The 14,060-nt window shown below is 44.9% G+C and overlaps 2 protein-coding genes across 5 annotated transcripts; both read right to left on the minus strand.

Annotated features, from left to right (window-relative positions):
* Positions 1–1,508: 1,508 nt before the first annotated feature.
* Positions 1,509–11,026, minus strand: LOC135234876 (uncharacterized). Of its 4 annotated transcripts, XM_064299942.1 has the most exons (12): positions 10,408–11,026; positions 9,984–10,081; positions 7,310–7,584; positions 6,876–6,982; positions 6,428–6,679; positions 5,990–6,221; positions 5,733–5,876; positions 4,831–5,037; positions 4,586–4,721; positions 3,763–3,805; positions 3,433–3,577; positions 1,509–3,090 (listed from the first exon to the last, which is right to left on the minus strand). In XM_064299942.1, coding segments are annotated over exons 1-12 (1,761 nt in total). In that variant the 5' UTR covers positions 10,528–11,026; the 3' UTR covers positions 1,509–3,088. The 4 variants fall into 4 exon arrangements, with proteins under 4 accessions (XP_064156012.1, XP_064156030.1, XP_064156020.1 ...); XM_064299960.1 differs by lacking the exons at positions 4,586–4,721; positions 6,428–6,679 and having other exon boundaries at positions 3,763–3,874; positions 5,990–6,226; positions 6,884–6,965; positions 7,355–7,646; positions 10,408–11,010; XM_064299950.1 differs by lacking the exons at positions 4,586–4,721; positions 6,428–6,679 and having other exon boundaries at positions 3,763–3,874; positions 5,990–6,226; positions 6,884–6,982; positions 10,408–11,009.
* Positions 11,027–11,402: 376 nt separating this feature from the next.
* LOC135235009 (trypsin-2-like) lies at positions 11,403–13,843 on the minus strand. Its single transcript, XM_064300201.1, has 5 exons — positions 13,735–13,843; positions 13,104–13,269; positions 12,384–12,643; positions 11,976–12,112; positions 11,403–11,649 (listed from the first exon to the last, which is right to left on the minus strand). Exons 1-5 carry the CDS (start codon positions 13,772–13,774, stop codon positions 11,500–11,502), a joined length of 753 nt encoding a protein of 250 aa, XP_064156271.1. The 5' UTR covers positions 13,775–13,843; the 3' UTR covers positions 11,403–11,499.
* Positions 13,844–14,060: the final 217 nt, after the last annotated feature.

Raw genomic sequence — 14,060 nt, forward strand, 5'->3', positions numbered from 1 at the left:
AAAAATAAAAAAAAAGAAACCCTTTTTCCTGTCACTTGTTACATGTTGCCCCATCCCTGCACTTCTTGGTAAATTGTATTTGTCCTAATACTCTAGCTTAATCTTCTGCCTAGTTTGGCTTTGCAGATGTTAGACCAGGATAGTGTTCATTGTTCTCGGCTAGAAATAGCTGTACAAAATAAGTAATTGTACCTTACTGAACCCGTGTTCAGCAGTTGTCTACGATCATGAAAATGCACTTCTTGTACGTCGCTTTGGATAAAAGCGTCTGCCAAATGAATGTAATGTAATGTAATGTAATGTTGTATGTATCAGCCATAGGTCTTGGCTATCAAATGGACACGAAATCCAGTCCAGATTTTCATGGTGGGTTAACAGTTGCCACCAAGGGAAAATATGAGGACATCAGATGGTTTGCAGTCTATCCAAACTTAGTTCAGTAGGGGGAAAAAAATAAAAAGGCAAAAGTTCATGTATTACTGTTATGTAATTACTGTTGTAAAGTGGTCATTCACGTTTCCCTAGCGAACTGTTAACACATCAAGAAACGCGAACGCAGCATCATTGGAATTTAAGATTATTCCTTTCATCTGAAGGACATTTTTCTATATATCTTCACTGTAAATAGGTTCTATTTCCAATGCAAAACAGAATCTTTCCATTTGTATATTTTTTCAGCTTCAGATTGTTCAATGTCCCCCCCAGTTAAAGGGGGGGATTTAACTTGACTTCCGGTATAAACCACTTCCAGTCTTCTATCCGAATACAGATACAGATAATTTTGTTGGTTACACAGATACAGATACAGATAATGACGTCTCTGCACACCCCTACTACCTAGAGAATCTTTGAACCCCAGTTGCAGGAGGAAAATTTGTAAACATTCACTTTTACTGGTGGTATTTTGTAACTTCTGTTGTGAAACAGTCTTGTGCAGAAGACCTTTGAGTTGCAAGAGAAGAGAACGGATACTGACCTAGAAAGAACTGACCTGCTCTATCTAGTAATTGTATAGATTATATTCTATTAAAATAAAAGAATGAAAATTAAAGTAATAACAGCAACAGTAATGATAAACATAGTCTGTTAGAACATGGTGGTGTGTATATAAGTTAAATATTTCATTTGGATTACAGCATGTATTGAATGCATTTAAAGTGCATGTATTTTGGAACTGGAAGATTAAACAATTTTTAATTATTCAAGTCATGCATATACATTCCTCTGTAAGTGTGTGTAGTGAAATATCTGTCATTGATTAAAATTGAAGATTATATAATAGTTATTGTTAAACTAAAGGGTGAAACATAAGTTTGACCTAGGCTGGGATTGGTTATTTTAAAGGGAAGATACATCATGGTAGGAGGAGATCTGGTTGTATAAAAAGGATGTAAAACACAATTCGAGGTAGCTCTCTGTGTGTCTTTATGGTACTGGAGACCTCCCGTAGGCCTACGTACATTAACAGGATTATTGACTGAAAGAGAAAAAATGATTATTATAAGAAATCATATTTTCTAGTCTTTATTCTTACATCGCCGACTCACCCATCGAACCTAAGAGGAGATTTTCCTCCACACGAACCACACGACAGCCTACCGCTATGCGACATCACGGCCAATTGCGCACAGGCCTGTGGGTCAACTGGCCACACAGGAAACATCTGGAAACCCAAAGCTAATGACTGACCTTAGCAGTGACCTGACCCTCTGCACGTTCAGATCATCTCTCCACGTAGACTCAGGGACAGAATGAAAATGGCCCACTCTTTCTTTCCCCCTCGCCCAGCCGTTTTTGCCACCTCTGTGAGCAAACAATCAAGCACCTCGCCTTCTCTCTTTCGCTCACCTCCCACCATATCTCCTGCTGACCACATTGCCATCTCCTCCTCCTCCTCCTCTCCCCCCTCCCTGTCCCAACCCCTCCGCCCTGAGCACCTGAGACGGGCTCGCCTACACACACCTGCCCATCAGGACACTTCCTGTCCAGCTCTCCCGCTCTCCTTCCTGCTGGAAGGAGATTTTTAAAAAATGCATCAGCCATCAAAGCAACTTTCCCTCACGATAAAACACACCTTCTGGGCAATCCACTTAACTGCAACAATAACACTACATGAAAATGTTGTAACTATTTCTCAGTGTGTGCGTACTTGTCAGGCAAATTTACATCCGCAAAAATACAGACACATTAACACGATTGCCACAGGAAGCAACACCGTTCTTACAGTCCTGCTAAGTGAGAAGAACTCTCACCAAGACCAGAAACAGCAGAGAAACCACAAGGCAGCTGTCTGCAGGACAGTCAACTCTGAACTCACACTCCACCGCTCCGATGCTGCCGGGGGTTTGATTCCCAGCCAGGACACTTTTCAAACTGTCTGGTTTTCAAATGGTCTCTACCCATAACCCACCTCTGCTTTCCCTCATCTGAATAAAGTAAAAAAATTAGGGCAGACTGCTTTCCTTAAAAAATACAGATAGATGGGTAAAACATTCTCTCTGATGCAGATGGCAACATGCATTTAAATGCCCTCTGCAATATGATTTTCTTGCATTAGAATTTAGTGTTCATTAAGAAACAATTTTAAACACACAAAATGCTAAAATTCAATTTTTTGGAAAGTATGTCATTTCTGAACATGAGAAAAGGGTCTAGCATAGCATGTTCATTCTACGTGGATATTCCATGGATATTGACTCATGATTGGTTAGAATGTAAATGGGACTGAAAATAAATATGGCTTTCAAATGGCAAACACCAATTTCTCCTGTAATGGGCAGTACTAGACAAACTGCTTTCACGTACCAAAAAAAACTAATCTAAAATCACGGCTGAATAAAGAGCCATAATATCTTAGTATTTGTTTTCTTTGGTTCTTTATGAAAAATACAACTTATAAAAAAAGATGATATTGACTGCAGAGGGTCATTACTGGTAAAATATATACAAAGTTGCAGTTTGTGTGTCAGGTTGAAGGTGCACGATAGGTTAGGTGGTGCTATGCTGAGATTCTAGAGGAAAGCAGGAGTTATGGTGTAGAATTTCTCCCAGTTCCTCTTGTATCTGGAGGCCACATAACAGGACTGTCCTCTAGAGACAGAGAAACAGAGACAGAGAGGGAGAGAGAAAACAAGAGGGACAGAGAGATTAATGGATTAACAAAAGAAGCAGTGAAGCTATTGAAAAACTTGTGGACACCTGTAGTGTATACTTTCCATGTAAATACAGCAAATTTGAGATAAATTTAATATGACTCGGACATCACAGTCATGCAAGCAAATCCCACTAACGTTTGGACGCAAAATGACAGAGGGAGACAACACAGACACAACTGCGTCATCTTATGTGCCCAATTTGTCTCGTTTTCTCAGGTTTTGTTTCAAGCACAGCAGTAGACACCCAGGTCAGAAGTCAGGCAACAAATTCACTCACAGTGGATTTGTGGGACGGGAGGAGGCAGTCTGTCCTGGAGCTCAGGAGCAGGTTGGGTGGAGGCGGTCGCACTATAGAGGACCTGGGTGTGGATGCTTCTGTGCCTCTGGAGCCCCGAAGCCCTTTTAAAAGTGTTCCCGCAATCCTGTGCGTTAAAGAGACGCGCAAACATGCACGCAACAATAAGACTGCCCACGCCAGACAAAGAGAGGTGTCTGATAAGTATCCTGAAGTTAATTCTTCATTTTCTTAGAAGTGTTGGCGTAACCCTAGCTTAAAATTGAGAGCTGTTTTTTTGGTTTCAGTTCTAGCTCTGGCAATGTTATTTACCTCGCCTCCAAAAAGCACATGGCAGGCCCACACTGCGCCCATGCTGGAATCAGAGAAGGAAAATTGACTCCAGTGAGGGCCTGTAGGTTTGGCAGTGAGCGCTGCTTCGTTTCTAACAGAGCAATTCACCAGGAAGGAAACCAAGCCGGACTGATTAACACACTCTAAAAAGGATGTGTTAGTATCCAGCACACTTTTTGTCTAAGTACTTTTGTGTTACAAATATACAATTTTTTTTTGTTTTTTTACAAAGGGAAACTTTTTAACACAGACTGTTAGTAACACAAAATGTATTGCCCTTAACTAGATATGAAGGTGTGGTAAACAAATCTGTTTTGAGAGTGCAAGTTTAAAATTATGGCTGACACCACCATGGCCGAATTACTATTCAGAAAGAAATTTTTTTACACAGTTGGTTCCCTCAGAATACAGAAGCCACAGAACAAATGGGGCAGCCTCCAGACAGAAAACCAGACATTTGCTAAACAAACAGAGTCGCAACACAGCGAAGCAGCCACAGTTTCCCCATCAGAGCAGCCACAGTTTCCCCTGCAGAGCAGCCACAGCTTTCCCTGCAGAGCAGCCACACCTTTACCTGCAGAGCAGCCACAGCTTTCCCAGCAGAGCAGCCACACCTTTACCTGCAGAGCAGCCACACCTTTACCTGCAGAGCAGCCACATCTTCCCCAGCAGAGCAGCCAGTTCCCCTGCAGAGCAGCCACAGTTCCCCCTGCAGAGCAGTCACAGCTTTTCCGTGCAGAGCAGCCACACCTTTACCTGCAGAGCAGTCACAGCTTTACCTGCAGAGCAGCCACACCTTTACCTGCAGAGCAGCCACATCTTTCCCAGCAGAGCAGCCAGTTCCCCTGCAGAGCAGCCACATCTTTCCCGACAGAGCAGCCACATCTTTCCCTGCAGAGCAGCCACAGCTTTCCCCTGCAGAGCAGCCACACCTTTCCCTGCAGAGCAGCCACACCTTTACCTGCAGAGCAGCCACACCTTTCCCCGCAGAGCAGCCACACCTTTCCCGGTAGAGCAGGCTACGGCAGTACCACACAGACACGGTACCTGGCAGAGGTAGGGCCGCTCCAGCGTGTGCAGCCTCTGGTGCTGCCGCAGCGCCTCCTGGCTGTGACACAGCTGCCCGCAGTGCCCGCAGGCGTGGCCCCGGGCCCCCGGGGGGGCGGAGTGGTCCCTGCGCCGGCCACGGCGCCTTTTGCCTGGCCGCGGCGAGCAGCTGCTCGAACCCCTTCCCGCAGAGGGCGCACTCGCAGACTGGAGGGGCGAAAGAGGAGAAGGAGGGCAGAGTGCATTGAGAAAAAACAGCAGTGAGTCGCTCTGTACGGTCCAGTCACTGCACAGAAACTTAAGGGAGGATGCACCATTACACTAAGGGAGGGAGATAAAAGGACAGGACACTGAAATGTTAGGAGAAAACGAGCAGCTAGGAAAATAAATATGCACACATCTCCATTTAAGCATGATGTTACAGCAAATAACGCCTAGCATACACTACAAGATTTTTAGTCAAAATTTTCAGTTTTCAGGATCTTAAGAAGATACCCAGTTTTTGTGTGATGGCTGCGCGCACCCGCCTCCAACGGTGGTTTAACGCGAGGTGGTCAGAGACTCAATCGCAGCTCTCGCAATCCGGCCTTTAGCTAGTCTGCGACTCTTGAGAGAATATCAAACTGATTCGATTTTATCACAGTTCTTTAGACGTGGCACGTGTAGTGACTGACCCTCTGTGACCATAGCCTGTGTCTACGCCTGTAGTGTGCACGTTCCTAGGATGGAAATATCAGTGATTTTTACAAGAGGCGGACATTAAATTTGAGATGCTCTCCGTCGTTAGGATTTTTAATGAATTTGTGAAGTTGTGTAATGTTCAGAAGGTATAAGGCTTGCAGAACTAGGACTCCTGATTTCTAGATTGAATGCTCAGATGCACATGAGACTCTTTTCCCCACCTCCCTCTATCGTCTCCTCTTTCGTTCTCACGTCTCCTGCATCAGGCTTGATTGGCACCCTGACCACGCCCTCCTTGCCCTCGCCCTGATGCGGTGAGGCTGGATTCAGGTTGCCACGGTGACGGAGAGCTGTGGAGAAATCGTCTGTAGAGGTGTGAGACATGAAATAGACCTGATGTGGCGGAGGTTGACAGGAGCAGGTGCAAAGGGACTACAGAACTACTCCGACTCAGTACAGGAATTACTCCTGTCCTCACCTTCCTCATGCTCACCCTCATCCTCCTCTTTAACCTGCACCGCCATCACCACTTCCTCCTCCTCCTCCCTCTCCTCGTCTCCTGTAGAGAAGAACAGTGGAGGGGGCAGGGGGCAGCCTGTGGGGTCCTTGACGTTCATGTGGCGCATTTTGGTCTTAGCATCTCTGAAGAGGAAGTTGCAGTGTGGGCACTTGTGCCGGTCAGGAAGGGGAAGCAGGGAGGGCGATGTGGGCTGGGCTAAAAGCAGACACGAAGAAGCATAAAAAAAGAGATATGGCTTTTTTTTCCCACCGTGGAGCAACCACGTGCTCATCTGTTTACCCTTTTAAGTTTATTTTGCATAAATAATTTGCCAGTAAGTTGCAAGTTCCTCACTCTAAAAAAAGTTACAGCTGTGACATCTTCCTCTATGAGCTCAGGAAAAAAGGTATCTCTCACCATCTTGGCGTTCTTCCTCTTGCCCCTCCCCCTCCTCCCGGCCTGCTTCCCGGCCCTGGCGGTGGGCTCGCTGGTGGGTGGAGAGCTGGCGGGAGGAGGGGAAGGTGCGTTCGCAGCGGCGGCAGGCGAAGACGGTGCGGCCCCGCAGCCGGCGCTCGTAGAGAGCGGGGTGCTGCAGGCGCAGGTGCTGCAGGCTGGTCTGCAGGTCCCGGAAGGTGATGAAACACCGCGGACACTGCAGGGAGAAGACGGCTGGTGGGGGGGGAAGAGATATGGCTTTTTTTCCCCACCGTCGGGCAACCACATGCTCATCTGTTTAACCTTTATAATTTATTTTGCATAAATAATTTGCCAGTAAGTTGCAAGTTCCTCACTCTAAAAAAAGTTACAGCTGTAGACAGAACATCTTCCTCTATGAGCTCAGGAAAAAAAAAACAGTATCTCTCACCATCTCACCATCATAGAGAGCGGGGTGCTGCAGGCGCATGTGCTGCAGGCTGGTCTGCAGGTCCCGGAAGGTGATGAAACACCGCGGACACTGCAGGGAGGAGACGGCTGGGGGGACGGGGGGGGGACGGGACGGGACGGGACACAGATGGGGTCACAACAACAGGCGGGACAAAGACAGAGAGATGGAGGAAAAAGTAATTGGTGCACAGTATAATGTAAAGATACAGAGTAGGGGTTTCTACCCAGTGGTCTGACAAGGTTCTGCAGGGGACATTTCAGCAAAATAGGACTGCAACAACCACCGGAGGCGCTACTGAGAGAATATAAATCCTACACTGCCAACATCGAAAGCTACATCAAGCTAGAAACCAAGCAAAGATGGCAATGCTTAGCATTCATAAGCCATTTAAATGCACGGTTATGGTAGCTCACAGGGGTATGAAAACGACACACAATACCAGACCCGCCCCCGCTCACATGGCGGTCGAGGTCCTTCAGCGGCAGCGGTTGCTGGAGGTGCGGGCAGCGGATGGCCGACGGGTAGGTGGGTGTGGCGATGCGCCAGAAGCTGAGCCAGGGTTCGGCAGGTGCGGGGGGCAATCTCGACAGGTGTAGGGAGACTGGCGGACGTGGCGGCGCTGATGGTTGAGCAGGGCGTGAGCCTGGATGAAGCTGTCCCCGCAGACCGGGCACTGGAACGGGCGTCCCTGGAACGAGCAAGCAACCACTCGCAGACTGCCCAGGTTCTCCACACGTCACGTGGATAAGGCTGTGTTGCAGGGGGCAGACATTACACACTGAATGAATGTGTAAAAGGTGCTGTGACTCGCTGTGTGGAAGGCGTAGCATTGACTTTATTGACCGTGCACTTGAACACAAATAACATTCTACGCACAAACGCAAGTGGAAATACACAGGAAATGCGCAGGAAGGTAGCTCAATTTCAGCCTACTGTAACGTCAGCAGTGGCCACTGAAGTCTTTAATTAACACAGACCTGCAATGAAATGTACTCAACAAGCTGTTGATTGTGCGAGAAACCCGCTCCACACTGCCTGCACTGCAGCACTGCAGGACTGCAGGAGGGACGGAGGGAGGGGCTAGGGATCAATGTGGGTATGAGACTGTGTCACGAATCAGATATACGGGACTATAATGTATGTTAAAACGCCAGATGTGGAAATCTGGTTTTGGTGAGAATTTAACCAGGACACTAGGGGGTCTTGAGAAATGCTTCGGCGATTAATAAGTGGAGAGAGTCAGGACCTTGGTTTAACATCTCAGCTGAAGGACACAGTACTGACATGCAGTAACATACTACCCTGGTTAAAAATGCAGGCTGGCTGACCTGCGGGCACATAATTGACAGACGCATGAACAGGGTTTCCGCCAGTGTATTGCAAGACCGGCGGGCCGCCGGCCTAAATTGACCCCCCGCCAGGCCTAAGCAACGGGGATTTTTTTTTTTTTTCAACGTATTTTTAAGATGTTTTTTAAACTACAGTTACAGTGGGGCGGCTTGGTTGGACAGCTCACCAGCGACATCTGTTGGTTAAAACATGAACGCACTATAGGAAAACAGCAGGTCAGTTCTTTACCCTCATTGTGCATAGAGTGACGTTCAACACTTGATGCTTCCAACTATCACAAGCTAACGCTACCTAGCAAGGCACCATTTCTTTAGTAGGCTAACTAACCTCGTTACAAACTGTGTTATCACTTCATCTCGTCGGTAAGTACATTCTTTTTATATTAACTTAAGCAGTGTGTAGGTAACGTTAAACTAGAAGCATAAATGTAATGTTCGATACATTGTAACATTACATGATGTATTAATCGCCATCTAAATAACGACTTCATTTGTTTATTAATAACGTTAGCTTGGTGACATTGATGTGCACGACAACGTGGTCATTTAGCTAACTTAGCTAGCTAGCCAAACAGTCAGTAACACAGATACATAGATATTTTGTTGTTGTTGAAATGTGCCCAGCATTCCAAGGCTGTACATTGTTGTAAGATTTAGTAGCCAATAAGTAGGCAGTGTTGTGCGTTTCCAGCTCAAACCACAACAAAGAGAGCAAACTTCCTTATGACATCTACGACGGCAATCGCAAACACGACATTTATTTTGCCTTTTTGTATAGCTATTTCCATGGATAAAATCGCATTTATTATTATTATTATTTATTGGTAAAAACATTTACTTCGTATCCAACTACTTGCACGTTACATGACATGTGTAGCCATTTCGTAATACGATCGCATTTCAGGCTAGAAAATAACCCGTTAATCCAGAGAAATTGTTGAGTCGTCTTAGAATCTTTATCGCAACAGAATGTATCAAGGCTGGCAGCCCGGATCAAATTTGTTGTGACAGCTGCCGTCCAAAACAAACACCTGAGAGAGGCCGCCTGCGTGCTTGCCTCCCCCAAGACGTTACGTCATTGTTTTGCAACGCGCAGCTGTCTTAAAAAACATGCTGGCTTCGATAAGCGGAATCGATAAGCTCGGAGCCTACGATCCCAATGAATAGGACAACTTGGAACGGGTTCGCGATTCCCATCCCTATTTAAATGTGCCCAGCATTCCAAGGCTTGTTGTAAGATTCAGTAGCCAATCAGGACTTGAATACAAGTTTTTTGTGGAGTGCAAAAACTTTGATATTATTTATTTTAATTTCTTTTGTTGTTGTTGAAATGTGCCCAGCATTCCAAGGCTGTAAGAATCAGTAGCCAATCAGGACTTCTTTCAAGTTTTTTGTAGAGTGCAAAAACTTTGATATTATTTCTTTTAATTTAATTTAATTTATTTTGTTGTTGTTGAAAACACAGCATTCCAAGTCTGTACATTGTTGTCAGATTCTTTGTAAGACTATGCTGTAAATAGTTGTTGATTTTTTAAAATGTGTGTTGTGAATGTTGTTATAAATAAGTCATTTATTCATAACAACATTCACATTACGTAGTTATATTTTCAAATCTTCAGTCAGCTTTTAGCACTGACTTAATGTAGGGCCCTATGGAATCTGTGTTATAGCTTTTTTAAATTCTCAATTCCGCGATTCCGTCCGTGATTCTGTTATCACAGAAACTATAGGGCCCTACCTTAATGCTGCCATCAGTCTGTCGCACGCCCGTGCCGGGTCCCCATCAAAAAAGACACTTGGCCGCCGGCCCCCGTCAAAAGATACTTGGCACCGGCCCTAACAACTTTTCTGGGGGAAACCCTGCATACAGGTATGATAGTCAGTAGTTAGTCAGATATATACCCCCCCCCCCCCCCCAAAAGCACACCCAGGGCAACAGAAACTCCCTGGTTGGCAATATGAAGAAACCATAAGCAGAACCTGACTCAGAGGAAGCCCGTCTTCCACTGGCTAATTAAAAAAGGCTGATTAAGTAATATATATATAAACAACATGAAAATGATCGTACATAAATGTCAATGAGAACGTAAACATAAATATCAATACAAGGTCGGGCAAGGATGACTCCTGTCATACTAACCGGTACTCGTAGCCACACTTACTAGTATTAAGGGTCTCCGTCGATTTATCTCTGACTCCTGCTCTTCCTCCTTCACGTTCACGCCAGCCCTCTTTTCTGGTTCATCGCCCTCTATTTTGATCGCCATCTGGCACAACTCCATCCTTTGTCTCTCTCACTAACATAAGTGAATTAAGTGATCTACGTTAGCCCCCTGTAGACCGATAGAAATAACGTCTTACACCTTAGCTAGCTGCATGGCACTTCATATTAGCAACTCATCTAACACATTTTTGTCGCTAGCTTGAAAGGTAAATAAACAACTAACATTTTCAGCGTTTTTAGCGTGGCCTGAAAGTAAAACGGCAGGTATATTAACTAAGTTAGCAACAGACAACCAGCTAGTATTTACCGAGCGGTGTCTATCATAATTAGCCACCGACGTGTATTGTACATTTAGCTAACACTACCTCAGGTAATTTCATGTGTTTGACTGTGGGATACAATCCGCAGACTATTCAGTTTAGCACTCCTTATCATCATAAACACGCTAGCTTTATTAGAGACCGTTGAAATCTAAAAATGCTCTATCGACATCAGCATTCAAAATAGTCGCATGGAGATGACGTCAAATAACGGTCAGTATTCACCTGAAGCATTTTTCCTACTTGCTGCTGTTCGTGCCTATATTTTGTATAGATTCTTTTTTATGTATTTATATTGATTTTAATATTCTAACGTTAAAACATTTTTGAGAAATTAGGAAAATGGATACATGAAATATTTAAAAAAACGTAAAACCAATGACATTTGTACCTTAATATTGTTATTATGTAAAACATTCTTGGTTTCTGTACACAATTGCTGGCTTCACATAGGACAGCACACCTTCACAATTGGATAATTGTATTTGTACTTCTAGAGAAAATACTGCTATTTAAGACATTAGAATGAAGACAAAAGTAAAAGGAAAACCATCAATAATGTACCACAGAAACAGCACAGGGCAACGCATTACGAAGGAACATGGAGAGCAAGTGTCATTTCAGACATTTATTAAATATGTGACAGCTGTTTGTCCAAGATTGTCCTCTTGCTAATTTCAATGTATGGGAATGAGTCTCGTCTTCCAGTCTCAGTTGCTTGCCATGATTTTGTTGACCCAGTCATTATAACGGCAGACTTTGGCATAAACCCCAGGGTAGCCACTCTCTGCACAGCCGAATCCCCAGGACACAACACCCTGCAGCTCACCGTTACACACTACAGGTCCCCCAGAGTCACCCTGACAGAGAGGGAGAGATACAGAGAGTAAGAGACAGAGAGGAGTATAACTGTACAGAGAAGAAGCACAGGAAATATTAGAAAGAAATGCAGACATAAATAAGAGTGGATTGTCTCACCTAAGCACATAAATGGGATTAAGTTAAAGAATAAAGCAATTTAATGTTCACCCTTGATGTCCAAATGTATAGAAAGGCTATGTTAAAATTCTCAGAATGAAATTATTTCAGGATCAAAGAGAGAGGTTTAGACCCAAGCAGGGAAGGACACCAAAAATCTAATCGACGCTTGAATCCATGGAAGGTATCAGAATGCACACAAACAAACCTGGCAAGAGTCTTTGCCTCCTTCTAGGTATCCAGCGCAGAACATGTTATCAGTAATCAGGCCGCTGTAGGCGTTTCTACACTGTGAGTCAGATAGGATAGGCAGGTCCAGGCACTGCAACACTGATGCATAGTTAACTGGAAGGCAAAAGCGACACGGCATCATGATGTCACATCGCCAGTGCAAGACTCATAGACACAATACTTACCTGTTTCAATAGCGTGTTCAAGCCAAAATAATAATAATAATTTAACCAGTTGACAACCTGTTGTTCAACCTGAAAATGTACTGTGTGCGTGGTTCTGGAGCTCAACAGTGAATCTTTCATAATTAAGTATGACATTAATGGAAATTTCCACCATAGCACGACCCACTGATGCACCTTCCCTTCCCCACAAACCCGCTCACCTCCGGTGTTGATCATGTTTCCCCAGCCAGACACAAGGCAGTAGTCACCAGCCTGGGCACAGCTAGTTGCTAGGGGAACAGGCTGCACATACTGATTGAAGGTGGCAGGCCGTTTCAGCTTGATGAGCATGAAGTCATTGTCTTGGTTACTCGTTCTGTAGCCAGGGTGAGGAATGACCTTGTCGGCCCAGATCCTCTGTTCCGTCCCCTCCTCACTGTATATGTCATGCTCCCCAAGATGGATCGCCAATCGAGGAGGTCTGGGGGAGGAGTTTAAATCAAGAGTCACCCGCACATATCAGGGCTCTACTGTGCTCCCAACTTGCTTCTGAAAACTGATGTGCTACCTGGGAAAAATAATTTAGGAGCTAATTGGGATGCATTAGTGTGCTCCTATATTTTTCAACTTAGGAACACGTACTCCTTGGGAAAAAATGTTAGGGTAGGGTCATTGCATAGTTGCTGCAGATAAAGGTGAAGAACCTGAAATAAGTGGTATGCATTACATAACTAGTGATACCATACCTCAGATTTACATTGTGTATGGCACGATCTACGTGCCTGCAGCCACATGTCAGCAAATAATCACGGTGCATTGTTTAAAAATATACAGTAAATAAAGAACTTCATAATTTGGTATCAAAGCCCTTATTGGAAAACACAACGTTTTCAGAAACTCTTTGACAGAAGTCAGAACTGGTGCGCGTGACAGCCACTCACGGAATGTAGCAGTGGGCTGCAGACACTGCCCACCACTCGTTGATGAGGGAGGCGCCGCACCAGCGAACCCCGTCGTCATAGGTGAGGTACGCCTGCCACGGCTGGGAGTGCCGGGGGCATTCGTAACCGCCGATGATCTTATCGTCCTCCGCCTCTGCGCTCCACACTGCCACACAACAGCCGCCATGTTCAACAGCGCTGATTCGGTTCAATTTATTTTTAAAAACATTGCAGGTATTTAGCAGAAGCTCTCATCCAGAGCAACTTGAACAAATTTTTTTTTTTTTTTTTACACATCATTTACATCGCATCCAATCATACAGCTGGATATATACTGAAGCAATGCAGGTTGAGTACCTTGTTCAAGGGTACAACGGCAGTGTTCTACCAGGGAATCATTACATTACATTTTGAACCTGTGACCTTAATGTGCCCATTGTACTACACTGTAGCACCAAAGAAAGGGAGCTCAATCTAAGACAACCTCAGTGGCACCATCGCTCCCGAAAACGACTCAAACTGGAGTCCTCCATGTGGACACTGCCGCTCTAAGTTTAACACATTTCACTTTGAAAGCAACATATAATACCCATTAAAAAGCATGACTGTCTCCTCAGTGTGGTTAACTCACCAGCTGCCACAATCAGCAAGGCTAATAAAACGGTCCTCATCTCTGCTCAGAAGTGCAGTCCGCAAATGTAGCAGAGCAGCATTAAAACAGGTGCATATATGCACACGCATATCGACATGGGGGCAGTAGTTGGGGGCCAGAACCATACACTGCGAATTGGATTGGATGAGTGGAAACGCCTATACATAGAACATATCAGACTGTTGGACAGAGAACATAGCCAAATGATAAAGCTTGCTGTGAAATATTCCATCTGTATAAACTGTTCTTATCCAGTTCTTCCATGACCTGCTACAGTGCCAAGGTAATGCGCACACTCTTTGCTT

This window comes from Anguilla rostrata, chromosome 1 (genome assembly GCF_018555375.3).
Source record: "Anguilla rostrata isolate EN2019 chromosome 1, ASM1855537v3, whole genome shotgun sequence".
NCBI classification, from domain to species: Eukaryota; Metazoa; Chordata; class Actinopteri; order Anguilliformes; family Anguillidae; genus Anguilla; species Anguilla rostrata.